Raw genomic sequence first — 13,571 nt, 5'->3', positions numbered from 1 at the left:
AGGGGAGGCTCTTAATGGTGGTGGGTGTGTCAGTGGAAGGCAAGTGCCCACTTCTCCCCCCGGGGCTTGGTGCTGGGCCTGAGGAGGATGAGAAAGTCTGACCCTGAGCTCCCCCACGTCCTGCTGCTCTGAGGGGACTTTACCCTGACCTTCCCAGCTCTGCCAACACCATGTTTGAGGTGGAGTGGCGTGGCCGGCGGGTGGCCCTCAAGGCCAGTAATGGGCGCTATGTGTGCATGAAGAAGAACGGACAGCTGGCGGCCACCAGCGACTTTGTGGGTGAGCACTCCTCAGTCCCAGGGAACTGGGGCTGGGCCCTCTGCCCACAGACCCCTGTCACCTAAGAACTGGCCCCTCCTCCCTGTGCAACTGCCCAGGTGGCCCTTGGCAGGAGTCACACTTGCTGGTCAAGATGATCACTGTGGACATCAAGGAGCAGTCACAGCCCAGAACTTGTCTCCACTGTATATTTGGGGAACCTGGGGCTTGGTGGCAGCAGGCCTCTGGCCAAGGTCACATGAGGTCATGGCAAGGGCAGATATGGACCCCCTCTGCCCCCAGGCCCCACCCATCCTACCCAGCCCAGGAAGGCCGTGGGCAGGCAGTGGCCCCTCAGCCCCTACTCCCCGCCAGGTGAGGACGAGCAGTTCATCCTCAAGCTCATCAATCGGCCCATCCTCGTGCTGCGGGGCCTGGACGGCTTCATCTGCCACCGGCGTGGCTCCAACCAGCTGGACACCAACCGCTCCGTCTACGAGATCTTCCATCTGAGCTTCAGCGACGGCGCCTACCAAATCCGAGGTACGGACCGGAGTGCGTGGGGCGCGGGGCAGCGGAGCGCAGGGCGCGGGTGGGGGGGGGGGCTGGGGGGAGGCCCCCCGCCGACCCCGGCCCGCCCCCAGGCCGCGGCGGCGGGTTCTGGTACACCGGCAGCCACGGCAGCGTGTGCAGCGACGGCGAGCGCGCCGAGGACTTCCTCTTCGAGTTCCGCGAGCGCGGCCGCCTGGCCATCCGCGCGGGGAGCGGCAAGTACCTGCGCGGAGGCGCCTCCGGGCTGCTGCGCGCGGACGCGGACACGCCGGCCGGGCTCGCGCTCTGGGAGTACTGAGCGGGCGGCGCGCCCGTCCTCCCATTAAACCGTGTCTGTGACGCAGCGGCTGGCGGGCTCCGTGGCGCCGCTCGCGCGGGGAGGGCCGGCGCCTCTGCCCCGGGGGGGGGGGGGTCCCGGCCGTGGCCCTCCACCTCCCCGTCCCTCAGGGCAGGCGAGCGTGGCCGGGAGGCGGGTCCAACGGGCGGGACACCCCCGCCCCACCCCGTCCCCTTGTGGGTAGGGGCACCCCGGCACCCCCTGGGGTGCGGGCACCGCACAGCGGCTCCCGGAGACCGAGCGGAACCGGGGTGGGGGGTAGGCTGCTCACAGGGTCTGCGGATGCGGTACCCCCCGACGGCTCTCCTCCCTGGGGACAGGGTCTTAGGGAATCCCCCGCGCACCTGACGCGAAAGCGACCCCACCCCTCCCAAACAGGGTGTGAGTGGCCAACCGTGGGGAGAAGGCCGCTCTCGGCCCAGACAGGGGGCTCCCGGTCTCCCACTCCCACCCGTGTGGCTCTCACCCCCCACAGACCCCGGACAGCCTCCACCCGCCGTGCCCCAAGCAGGATGGATGCCAAGACAAGGTCTGTGGTCCACCAGCCGGCATCTAGGCACTCGCCAGCCCCCGGGGACCCCCACCCAGGCCAATGCCTCTTGGCTGGGTTGGGTGACCCAGGCCATCAGAGGAGAGCCGAGTGGGAGACGTGGAACCTGGGGGCAGGGAGAGGGGGTGGGACACGGCCATGTGGCCTAGGGCCTGAACGGAGGACGAGACCAGACGCCCAAGTTCCCTCCCCACGCCTGGGGCCTGAAAACCCCCTCCAAGGGAGTCCAGCCAGCGTGGCCCAGTGGGGACTGGGTGCTTTGGGAAGGGCCTGCGAGGCAGGGAGCGCAGAACAGACGTGCCCAGAGCGGGGAGGAAGGGACCCCCCACCCCAGCCTCTCCCCAGCGCCCTCCTCAGCCCCGCCTGCTCCTGACCTCACTGCCCACGCCCCACCCCCGCCTTAAGGACAGAGGAGCTGGACCCAAGTGGACCCAGGGGTCAAGGTGGGCTTGGTTAACCCTTCGAGGACCAGACACCAGAGCCCAGAGGCGGCAGAGGAGACAGGTGGCTGCCGGAGCCACAGCCTGTGCTGCCCCCTGGTGGCGTCCAGGGCAGGAGGGTTGGGGGCTCACCCGCCCAGGGCTTGCCGCCAGTAACGTGAGGACTGCCCTCTGCTGACCTCTGCCAGAGGGTGCACTTGGCCTCAGACCCTTGCTGAGCGGGGGAGGGGAGGCAGGGAGCAGTGCCCCGGGGTCCCCAGAGGGGCCAGCTGCGGTGGCAGTAGGGACGCCCCTGCACCTGGGAGGAGAGAGGCCGGGGCTGTGTGGGGGATAGCGAGCCACGCACGGCGGGCACCGGCTGAGGGACCCCTGGTGCTCAGTGTGGCGTCTTGTCCCTGATGGGGCGCCGACCGGGCACCCCGGCACAAGGCTCCCAGGGAAGCTCCGGCCGAGCTCTGTCCTGTGTCCCATTTGTCCTCACCCCCCCCCCCCGTCTCCCCTCGCTCATGAAGGTTTCACAAGATTCCACTTTATCTCCTCCCAGCCGGCTAGGTGTCCGGGTTGTGGGTCTCCTCTTCTGGAGACCAGGTGGCGGGCCCCCCGTGACGGCCCCGCCCCACCCCGCCCCACCAGGGGCCTCCTGCCAGCAGGCAGGGGGAGCACCCCTCCCCACGGCTGCGTCTCCGCCCATCTCCGCCCCGCGGAGGACGAGTGCTCCCGCCTCTCCAGGGTTACCCGTGTCGGCAGGAGCCGGGAGCGAGCGAGGCTGCCTGTGTGGGGAGTGGGGCCCAGGAGCAGCCCAGTGAAGCCCGGGGCTGGGGGACATGTTTCCAGCGCCGCTCGGCCCACACCCCGCATCCGTGCCCAGCACCGCCCAACCTCCGGCGTGCAGTCTGTGTGGCGGCCACCCACTCTCCTGACTCGTACCTGGACTCCCCACCGGCCCCTCTCCCTCCTTGGGGTTGAGGGACTCGCATGCCCCGCAGGCCAGGTGGGCACTTCACCCCAGTGCTGGGGGACCCCTACCGGCCCCCACGACCGTGGAAAGACCAAGGCAGGGTTCATCCAAGCACATCCCTGGGGAGGCCCAGAAATGCACCTCAGAGCGGCCGCCCCAAACAGACACACCCAGAAGCCGAGGCAGCTCGACCCAGAGAGCACACTTGTTCTGCAGCAGAGGAGCCTCGCAGCTCCCGCGTGCGCAGGACAGCACCATGTCAAGTCCAAAGGGGGTTCACCCCCCCACTGCTAGCTGCACCGGCACCACAGGGAGGCAGCTGGGGGGCTGCAGCCCACCGTGAGGGGCCCTGGAAACAATGCACAGTGCTGGGCGCTGGGCGCAGCCCCGGCCGGGAGCACCTACTGGGTGAGGGTGGGAGCCACAGGGGGCGGCGTCCCAGCTGGTAGCTTCAGCAGCAGCACACGCAGGGCTGAGGGGCCCTGAGGGGGACAAAGGGGTCTGCGCATGGGTGGGCAGGCAGCGGGGCGGTGGGAAGAGCAACGGTCACAGACACAAACCCACAAGTCCTGACCCCCAGAAACCTTCTCTGCGGCCCGACTTCTGCGGGGCGGGGAGGCCGCTGATCCAGTCCCAGGGCTCCAGGCCAGAGACTGCCCAGCTCGACCGGGTGCTGCGGGGAGCCATGGGCGGCTGTCCAAGGGAGAGGAAGCTGTGGGGTGGCTCGGGCCAGGGCGGACGGGGCCGCAAGGGCAGAGCCCAGTGCCCCAGGCGCACGTAGCCCCCCCCCCCCGCCCCCGTGCCTGTGAACGCGCTTTACACACGCCCTGGAGCAGTCGCGGGTCCCGGGCCCCATTCAGTGGCCCAGCTCACCTGCCTTCCCCCACCCCACAGCCACAGCCAGGGTCAGGAGGCGGGAAGTAGCCTCTCGTGCCCTGGGTGTCTCTCCGTAAAGCCACGAGGGCACCTGGCTTGTGGCAGGGGGCGGGGCCCATGAGGTGTCACAGCAGGAGGAGGCTGGGGCTCCGGAGCTGCGCGTACACCTGCAGGAGCCTCTCGGCGGTGCCACAGGAGCTGGCTTCATCCTCTGTGCACAGCCGGTCCCGAAGGGCCTGCACCTCCCGCAGCAGAGTCTGCAGGTGGAGGCAGGTGGCAAGAGCTCAGAGCCCCCACCCCCCTGCTGGGCATGGCCCCTGGGGGACACCCATGATGCACAAATCCTACTTGGGATGTGGCAGGTGACTTAGGAATGCAGGAGACATGCAGCCAGGCCCCCCTCCCCCGGTGACAGCAGGGGCCTAGTGAAAGTGGACTGGCAAGAGGTGCAAGGCGGGAGACAGAAGCAACCGCACCCACCCCGCCCCCTGCCCCGACGCTACGCTGAGGACTGGGCAGGCCCCTCACTGTGCCGGGTGACACCTGTGTTCCCAGAGGATCCCAGCCAGGGATGGTCCTCCCTGACCAGGCTGGTGGGAGGCTCCGGGGACGGGAGCTGGAGGGGCCTCACCTCATGGTTGATATGGATCTGGCGGAGATACTGCACACGGAGATCAGGTGGGCTGGAGCTCTGGGCAGCCTGCTCCACAACCATCCTCTGGGGGCAGGGGCGGACAAGGGGCAGGTGGCTGGAGAGGATGCTCCCCCATCTGGAGCTGGCGCCCAGAGCTCCTGGCACCTGTCCTTCAGCACTGCACCACCACCTCCAAGGGCCCCTCTGTGTCTTCCGCTCCAGCCCCAGCCTGACAGTGGAGGACTTGGAAGTCACTTTCTCCTAAGTTCCTGTTCCCCCCCCCCATCCCCACAGAGCCACGTTCCACCACCCCATCTCCCATTCTTCGTCCCAGGCCTGGTGCCTACTGCCCTCAAGGGGGCCACCCAACCTGCCCCATTGGCACATCCCCTTGGCACAGCCTGCTGTGGGGCTGGTTCTTGTCCCGCATTCCGGGGGAAGCCCAGGCAGCTCCTGGGGGCTCAGATCCAAGTTCCCAGACAGCATTAGGCAGCAAGGCCCCCGCTGGCCTCTGTGGCAGGCCCTGCACATCTGGCAGGGTCCCCCAAACCCTGAGTCGCCAGGAGAATACAAACGGTTCTCAAGTACACTCCCGTCACAGGGAGCAGGGCGTCAGCTGACGGAGGACAGACTGGGGTGTGCAGCCCGTGTGAGGATGCCCCTCAAGGAAGCATCTGCAGCCCTCCCTATTAGGAGCCAAATTCACCTGGGAGTGCTGCCCCCAGCGGCTCAGAGACTATACTTGGACATGAGGCCTCTGCAAATGAACGAGGTAGGGCGAGCTCATGTGGGGGGGTGGGAGGGGCCGAGTCTAATAACAAGCGATCAGGACACAGAGGACAGTTACGTGCAAACATGGGGAGGAGCCGTTTGCGTGACGTGGAGAGAGACCTTGGCCTCCAGCACTGAATTCCTGCTGTTTGTGCCCCGTCTGTGGCTGTCATGGCAACACCAGGCCACTAACCTGCCCCTCCTGCCAGGGGTCCAGTCAACACGCTCCTTCCCCCAGCATCACACTGACCACGCACCTCCTGACCACCATGCTCATGCTCGACAGGGTCTGGAGACAGCCTGGGTGTCCCTGTTGGGCAGAGCCTCCTCTGACAGCTTGAGGCACTCGGAACTACATTCCTGAGCTATGTGTGCTGCACTGGGCCCATCATGGCGCCACACGGGGTGGCTGCGGTGGCCACGGGCTCCTGAGTGGCACCCACCTGCCTGGGTGCACCGGTGAGTCTAAACCAGCAGCACTCAGGTCCTCGTCAAAGCCTAAAAACCTGGCCTGCAGATTCTCCGATTCTCAGGGTCTGGGTGGGGCCTGGGAATGTGCATTGGTAAGTTCACAGGTGAGGCTGAGTGCTGCCACTGGAGAGTCCTCTGTGGCCACCAGGGCCACAGTCAGAAGAGGCGGGAGGAGATGGGCCAGCCAACCCTGGGGCCTGGGCTCTGCCCGGCCAAGGACACCAGGTGACAGACTTCATCTGGAACAGGGGGACCCTCTCAAACCCAGGAGTTACGGCCCCCAGATGGCGGTGTAGCTGCTGCCTCCTACGCCTGAGCAGCAGCAACGCGGCCCCCAGCACCGTTGAGAGGGTGCTGCCACTCTTGCTTTCCTGGCAAAGATGTGGAGGCTCAGAGTGCAGGCCCCTCGGCCCGGGACCCACGCCTAGCGCACGGGAGGCGTGCAGGCCCCAGTGCATGGCCTCTCCGCACATGGGGTTCCTCGCCCAGGCAAGTGCAGGGACGTGCAGCTGACCGCGGCAGGAACACGCACACTGTCCTCCTTTAATCTAGCGGCCAGGGGCCTCACGGGAGCCCAGCGGGGGCTGCCAGCACACCGGGGGGCAGTGTCTGCTACTGAAGGGTAATCAGCAAAGCCCCCCCACTCGCCTCCCGGGCGCCCACAGCTCCCCTGCACAGCACGTGGGAGCAGGTCCTGCGACCCCCATGCAGGCAGCCCCCATCGCCCACAGGCCCATGTTCCCACCACTGCCCCCCCTTCCCAAGCAGGCCCACATACCTGCAGACGCCCGATGACCGCATGGTGTGCACTGCACAGGCTGGCCAGAGAGGAGCTCTCCACCTGGATCTCCACGGTCTGCATGGGCCCTGCTGTGCACAGGTGGGTCACAGCCACCTGCAACACAGGACAAGTCTCACCAACCATGCACGGCCCTGCCCCACCCCAACGGCAGCTCCACCTGCCTCAAGAGGCCCTGGGGCCCCCTACTCCCAGGCCTGAGTCTCCCCACCCCACGTCAACTTGTATCAGAAAAACCAGCCAGCCAATCAACAGTGGCTCGTTGGGAACGTGTGTCCAGGAGGAGTCCTGTTCCCTGGGAACCTAGACCCACGGCACTTACTGTATGGCCAAGTGACCCTCTGCCCACCCCACTGTGGACAGCCCGCGCCTGGATGACCCCTACGGCCCACACTGGGACCACAAATGCCAGCTGTGCACAGGGTGGAGGCCCACACATGAAAGACAGGCCGGTCCCCATCGGGACCCCACAGCCCTGCAAAGGCTGTTCCAGCACAGCCGGTCCTCAGACGGCGCACATCGAAAACCTCTGGAAGGTGGGGACCGACGACCCGATTCCTCTCAAGCAGCCCAGAGACACAGCTGGCTCCGGGATGCCACTCGGAGAAGCCTCTCCCCGGAGGGCTGACCCCTGCTTGCCTCTCGGATGGTAAGGTGTAGGTCAGTGCCATCTGGGGCCACTCCCTGGACCGAGGACAGCCGTCGGGACCGCACGACATCCAGGGCCGTGTTCTCAGCGAGGAGCCACTGCAGGGTGGCGCAGCCCAGGGACGTGCCTGCTGGACAGGGGTGCCGCAGTGAGCTTGGGCGGGGCCTGGAAGAGGGAGGAGCCCCGTGTCCCCAGGCCCTGAGGCCACAGTGAAGCCAGCCAACACCACCAACCTGTGTGACTGTCCCCCAAGGCGGCCCTCAGAAGCTCTGCGGACACTCTGATTGTGGCTACCGATGGGGGCAGGAACTTGGCCCGCAGGGAAGCGGGTCCCGCTGGCTCGCTGCGTGGCCCAAGCGACCCTAAGAAGGTGTCCACAGAGTCGCTCACAGGGCCGAGCAGCCCAGAGGGCTGCGTGTGGGGTGTGGCCAGGCCAGGAAAGCGCAGACACTGCAGCATGTCCACAGTGTGCTTGCTCAGGGGCAGGCAGATGCCATCCTGCTCAGGCAAGACATCAGGGGGGCACTCATCCAAAAAGGGGTCCTTGAAAGACTCCGAGGGAGCAAGGGCCCCGCCCACAACCTCCCTGAGGCTGTAGTGGAGTGCGCAGGACACGGTCAGGGGCAGGTCCAGGGCACCATCCTCCCCAGGGCCCAGGGGCAACGTCACCTCCCGCCGATCGCCAGGGCCCAGTCGGTCCACGGGGATGGTGTAGGTGGTGGCCGAGCCAGCCACGTCTGTGTCTGAGGCAGGGGTGCTGGTCAACACCTGCACACACAAGGCCCAGCCCCGGTCCAGACTGAGGCCACTGTTGTTCTCCAGCCGGCAGGTGGCCGTCAGCATGTCCTGCGGCTGCAGGCGGCTCCAGGCGGTGGTGGTGGTGCATGAGATGGGCCTGGGGCCCTCCCGGCTGGCCAGCAGGACACAGCTGACGTTCATAGCTTCGTTGAGACACGTCAGGGCCTTGTTCCGCTGGTCAACTGCCTTCTTCAGAGAAGACACTCTGGAGAGAGCAAACGTGGCACCCGAGGGAGGAGAAGGAGGCGTGGTGGTGGGCCCCTCGTCCCCTCCTCCCAGGACAGGAAGACACCAGAACCTCGCTCCTTGACACACACCCCGTGAGGGGCAAGCCGCTGCCTCAGGGAGCAGCGCTCCGGTCCCGCCCCATGCCGCAGCCCTTCTGAAGGGGCCCCCAGCCGTCTGACCCAACCCCTGCTCTCAGGCAGCAGGACCACGGCGGGCAGAGGATGGAGCTGACACAGCCCGCACTAAGCAGGCCTGGCCTCGCTCGCCGGGCTCCTGGCCTCTGCCAACCTCGTCAGGGCCTCGTGGGCCCAGGAGCAGCTGCGCCTTCCCAGCCATGTTCCGAGTGGGCCCCTTTGCTCCGCCGCGGCCGCACGTGACGGCCCAGAGGACAGCAGGCACTTCGGACACTGTAGGCCCCGGCGCCCTGAACCACAGGGCACCGGGGCCTACAGACTGTCACTCCGTGCCGCACAGAAAAGCAAGTGATGACTGAGGGGAGCCCTGTTTCTCTGAACGGGTCAGAGAAAAAGGCCGCTGGGGCCTTTGCTGAGACAGGAAGGCAGAGGCCTCGGAGGAGAGGGGTGCCCTGGGGGAGGGCCGAGGAGCCAGCACGGGCAGGGTCCCTGCCCGCTAGCAGGGAAAGGTGTGGGTGGGGTCTGGGAAACAGGGGACGTCCCTTTCACCTTCTGCCATGCAACATGGCATCTGGCGCTGTCCCTGGGGTCAGAAGCCTGGGCCAATGCCACCACCCAAGATGCTGCCCCCGCGGACACAGCACTGGCCTCCGCCCGAGCCACCGGCAGCCTGGCTGCTCACCTCTCAGAGACGGTGCCGATTCCAGAAAGCAATTCCTTAATCTTTTGGCCAGTATCGGCCACAGCGGCTCTGGTGGGGCACGGCATCTCAGAGCTCAGGTCCAGGCTGCAGGTCATCAGGCGCCCCCTGGCGGACAGGGCCAGGAGTCTGGCACCACCTGAAGATGCACACCCGTGGGGCCCGGTCAATGGGTGGGGAGGGGCAAGCCACCGGAGGCAGAGGACAGAGGTCGTCTGCAGGCCCGCACCCACGTGAGAAAGAGCGGGTCCCGGAGACGGAGCTGTGGAGCCCTGGACACGCACCAGGGCCCGGGCAGAGTCCCTGCCCGCGTCCATCTCATCACACGTTCTGAAGGGCCCTCCCTGGGGGAGAATGCTGGCACACAGAGCAGCTTAGAGCCATGTGGGGAAGGGGCCTAAACGAGGCCAAGCAAGGACCCATGTGGGCCCCTGAATCAGCCAGGTGCAGCTGGACCTTCAACGGGCCCCTGTAGTCCGCAGGGAAGAGCTCCATGCTCACCAGGGCTTTCCGGAAGCCTGGGGCTCTCTAGTGTCTTCCGTCCCTTTTCCCTCCCCTGGGCTCCACCTCCTGCAACTGTCTGCTTGTCTCCCACGCCCACTGCCACTGAGGCCCTGAGCCCCGGGCCGAGGTGAGGCAGCTGGAAGAGCGAGGCACGGAGCATGCGGCCGCCCTTCCCTGCGGCACAGACACTGGCCTTGTCCCCTCGGAGTGCTTCCTCCGCAACGAGTACCGCCCCGTGGGCCGCCTCCTCGAGAACGGCGCCGGGGTAGGGTGGCTCTGTCCTCACCCCATAGCGCCGGGCAAACACAGCTACCACCTTCCCCCGGTGCCGTCTGGGGAAGCCACATCCAGCGCGAAGCTCCGGCGCAGAGGGGCCCGGGGTACAGGCCGCACGGGAAGCGGGGAAAGCGTTTCCTAGCCTTCAGAAACACGCCAGGGCTTGGCTGGAACCCACCTGAATCTCCCGGGACTCCCCACCACAGAAGACCTGTCTTGGAGAGATGCCCTTGCCCTGGGCGGCCCAGGGGCAGCCCCCGCCCCTACCCACATGGGACACAAACCACCAGGCACCCCGGGACCCTGAAACAAGCGCCAGCCCGCAGCAGCTGGGGAGGAGCCTGCCCGTCAGGTTTGCAAAAGACGGGAACACAGCAGGGAGACGAAGATGGGCCAGTTCACAGCGCAGAAGACAGCCACACGGAAAGTTCCACCCCCTACCACGACACGCTGTGGCATCTCAGGTTTGAATGGCAGCTTGTACCTTCGGGCACCTCGCAGGACACAGAGAGGGTGACGACGCTGCAGATGCCTAAACCGGCTGGACACAGCAGAGACGGCAGGCCTCCCGGGCCCCTGTCGGAGGCCCGTCCCCGAGCCAGGTCCGCGACACAGAGCTCCGAGGGGGTGCTATGGTACACACGGCCACCCCCGCCACAGGCCGCACAGAGCACAGGCCCCGGCAGCTGGTACTCCCGCAGCTCTGGCACCAGAGTCCCCGCCTCGTCCCAGCTGGCCTTGATGGCCAGGATCCGGCCGCCGTGACCAAGTGCCACTAGGCAGTCAGGGTGTGTGTCCTCCGCGTCCTCGGCCAATGACTCTGTCTTCAAGGCCCCAATGAAAACGACGGGTTCCTCCAGGTGATGGAGGATCTTGACAAGGGCCTTCGGGTCTCCTGGGGACAACCTTGAGGTGACCAGGGTCTTCAAGACCACACAGCAGAGCTGGCCATCGGGGAGACCACAGAGGATCACTGGTGATTCTAGAAGGGAGGCATCAACTCCAAAGAGTAGCCCAAAGAGGGCCTGTTCCAGCAAGCAGCCCCTGGAGCCCCGTGTACGGCCCTGCAGAGCACTACTGCCCGGAGGAGACACGCAGCACAGCACTGGGAGGATGTGGGGGGCTGTGGGCTCCCCGGGGGCCCCAGCCAGGGGGCTGGAGGTGGACAACTCCACCTCGCCAATTTGGCCTCTGGGTCTGGCGTCCTCCCCTGGACAGGGGCAGTCAGACAGCTGTACCTTCCACCGGGCAGGGCCCTGTGCCAGGGTGACAAGCATGTCATCGACCACAGTGAAAGTGCACAGAGTGTCATCCGGGAGGAGGCAGGCATCTGGGTGCACGGGGACCGCAGCGCAAGGGGGCTGGCCGTCCTCGCTGCCTCTGTCGTCCCCATCACCTTGGTTCACAGACCTTCAAGAACCAGGGAACAGTGGGTCAGAATGTGCATAAGCTCTCTTCCCAGCGACGCGCCACTGAGCACACTGGGCCTGGGGTCTTCCCAGGGAGTGGCCTCGGTGCCCATTACTGCCCCTCAGCAGTGTGGGGAAGGCCCACCCGGGAGCAGATGGCCTGTCACATGACCTCTCATCGGCCCGCAGACTGCTGTCATCAGCACCAGTCACCCCGGGACACGCACACAACAGGATGTATCCAGGCTTCCAGAAACGGGTTCGGGAGGAAAACCCTCACCGGTGCAGAACCGTAAGACCCCCAGAGTCTAGCCTGTGAATCACATCCCCTACCTTCTTAAGTGCTGAGCCAGTAAGGAGCACGGGCCCGTGTCTAGCCTCTGCACTGGAGCATGGGAGGGGCCTAGCTCCTCAATATCGGCCCCCTCGACTGCCTCAGGGTTCAGGGTGCTTTGTGACGGCTAACTGCAGAGACCCGCCTAAAAGGTGTGCCACGCAGGAGCGGACAGGATCCTGCCTCAGGCTGCACACTCTGCAGCCTGAGCCCCATTTTACTAAGGATGCCCCTTGGGCAGGAGCCTGCTGCAGATGCTGGGGGCTGGGGGCTCCCCAGACTTCAGAGCTGGGCCCTGAGCCCAGCAGCCCTCCAGGTCCTCCAGATGAGGGCTGGTGCGTGCTCACTGTGAACCTGATCAAGGCCACGCCACGCGTATAGGTCCCACGGGCAGTGTTTGAGGAGACAGGGTGGGGTGGCCAGGGCCAATGAGGAGTGCCCCTGAGGCCGAGTCAGCCTCCCCCACGCGTGCTGCCCACTGTCCCCGTCACCTGCTCGCCTGGTCCAACGACAAGCAGTAGATGCCCTTCTGGGCGCACAGGACGTAGAGCAGCCTGCGGGGGGCCCAGAGCTCCAGGTGCCACACCTGGCCAGGGAACCTGTACACAGCCTGGACATCGGGGGACAAGGCAGCGTCAGGCCAGCCGCGTGAAGGGCGCAGAGCAGGCAGAGCACAGCACCCAGTCTTTAAACAAGCTCCTCCCAAAGAACCAGAACCCCCCTCAAGTCTCCTCGCCCCGACCCCTCGACCGGGGTGGTCTGTCCCCCGTCTTCCCGCCCCCCCCCCGGGGGACTCCAGGGGCCCGACCCCTCCCCGCCCGCATTCTCCTTCCCGGGGCCCCCGCCCAGGGCTCACGGTCAGCAGCCTCCCCTCCTGGTCGTAGACGTAGACGAACTCGCTCCCGGTGGACACGAAGATCTCGGCCCCGTGGCACAGCACGCGGGGCTTGCCCGCCGCCAGGCCCCCGAGCGGGCAGCGGAAGCTCTCCAGGTATTCCACCCGCGGCTCGAGGCCGGCCATGGTGTGGGCCGGGAGCGCGGGGAGGCAGCTCCGTCTGGGGGCGGGGGGCGGGGGGCGGGGGGCGCGGGCGGGGGCGCTTTACGGCCGCCCACGTCGCGGCGCGACCTCCGCCGTAAAGCTGCCCGGGCGGGGGCGGGGCCGGGGCGGCTCGCGGGCTGCGCGGCGTCGGGGGGCGGGGCCCCGGCCGGAGCCCCGGCTGGCGGGCGGGCGGGGGGGGGCCGCGCCACTGCAGGCAGGTGGACGCGGCGGTTTGCCAGAGAGCCGGCGGGTTTGAGGCCAAACGCGGGACACCCCAGAGCCTGCGCCCGCGGACCCCGTCCGCCCCTCGCGCGGCCCCAAGCGCCGTCCGGGGTGGGGAACACCGCGGCCTGCAGCCCCTCGCACGCACGTGCGCGGCCTCGGGGTCCCGGTGGTTGGCCCCGAAGTCGCGTCGCGCCTCCCTCGTGCGCCCTGGAGCCGGAGCCGGGCCGACTCTGGGACGCTGCCAGGAGGCGGGCTCCCTCGGGCCGGAGCCGGGGGGCCGGGGGCCAGCCGAACGCCACCTCCTCGGGGCAGGCGGCCCACTCCTAAAGCGACTTTGTGGGGTTTCGGGGAGCGGTTGGATTTCACGGGGGATGGGTCCCCGTCCCCGGAGCAGCTGAGCCGCGCGATGCCCGCCCGCCCCCCAGGGTTTGAGGTGCCCCGCCCTGCACACCTGGCCGCAAGCTGTTCGTGGGTGTGTTGGTTTGGACGATGGGTCACCAGCAATCAGTCTGGGGTGAGGGTGAAGCGAGACACCTCTCCTCCCCACCACCCTGGCGGCTCCCCCTCAGATTCCACAGGCCTTTGGAGAGAGGTGCTGACCAGAGAGGGGCCAAGAGCTCTCTTCTGGA

The 13,571-nt window shown here is 67.2% G+C and overlaps 2 protein-coding genes across 8 annotated transcripts in view; one reads left to right on the top strand and one right to left on the bottom strand.

Annotated features, from left to right (window-relative positions):
• Positions 1–1,136, top strand: part of FSCN2 (fascin actin-bundling protein 2, retinal) — a 5,329-nt gene extending 4,193 nt beyond the window's left edge. The window contains exons 3-5 of one of the 3 annotated variants that reach the window (XM_025859990.2): positions 158–279; positions 634–801; positions 903–1,108. In XM_025859990.2, the coding sequence (XP_025715775.1) occupies positions 158–279; positions 634–801; positions 903–1,108 (496 nt within the window). Of the gene's footprint in view, positions 1–157; positions 280–561 lie in introns of all 3 variants that reach the window. The other 2 variants (XM_025859989.2, XM_073885930.1) reach the window with 2 other exon arrangements.
• FAAP100 (FA core complex associated protein 100) lies at positions 452–12,770 on the bottom strand. 5 transcript variants are annotated; one of them, XM_073885928.1, is made up of 11 exons: positions 12,535–12,770; positions 12,170–12,288; positions 10,420–11,345; positions 9,138–9,294; positions 7,965–8,298; positions 7,529–7,793; positions 7,286–7,425; positions 6,626–6,742; positions 4,603–4,689; positions 3,969–4,228; positions 452–3,788 (listed from the first exon to the last, which is right to left on the bottom strand). In XM_073885928.1, exons 1-10 carry the CDS (start codon positions 12,697–12,699, stop codon positions 4,097–4,099), a joined length of 2,442 nt encoding a protein of 813 aa, XP_073742029.1. In that variant the 5' UTR covers positions 12,700–12,770; the 3' UTR covers positions 452–3,788; positions 3,969–4,096. The 5 variants fall into 5 exon arrangements, with proteins under 5 accessions (XP_073742029.1, XP_073742026.1, XP_073742027.1 ...); XM_073885925.1 differs by having other exon boundaries at positions 7,529–8,298; XM_073885926.1 differs by having other exon boundaries at positions 452–787; positions 7,529–8,298.
• Positions 12,771–13,571: the final 801 nt, after the last annotated feature.

This window comes from Callorhinus ursinus, unplaced genomic scaffold (assembly GCF_003265705.2).
Source record: "Callorhinus ursinus isolate GAN/ISIS: 27379988/994484 unplaced genomic scaffold, GSC_fseal_2.0 scaffold68, whole genome shotgun sequence".
Taxonomy (NCBI): Eukaryota; Metazoa; Chordata; class Mammalia; order Carnivora; family Otariidae; genus Callorhinus; species Callorhinus ursinus.
Note: the sequence above shows the minus strand (reverse complement) of the source record. Positions and strands in the feature narration are given on the sequence as shown.

Bases quoted from the DNA above. Each gene is read 5' to 3' on its own strand.
- FAAP100 (XM_073885925.1), bottom strand. From the start codon at position 12,699: ATGGCCGGCCTCGAGCCGCGGGTGGAATACCTGGAGAGCTTCCGCTGC. The intron at 6,743-7,285 runs GCAAGCAGGGGT...CCTGTGTTGCAG, and splicing joins TACACCTTACCATCCGAGAG to GTGGCTGTGACCCACCTGTG. The intron at 4,690-6,625 runs GTATGTGGGCCT...CCCTGCCCCCAG, and splicing joins CGGTCATCGGGCGTCTGCAG to AGGATGGTTGTGGAGCAGGC.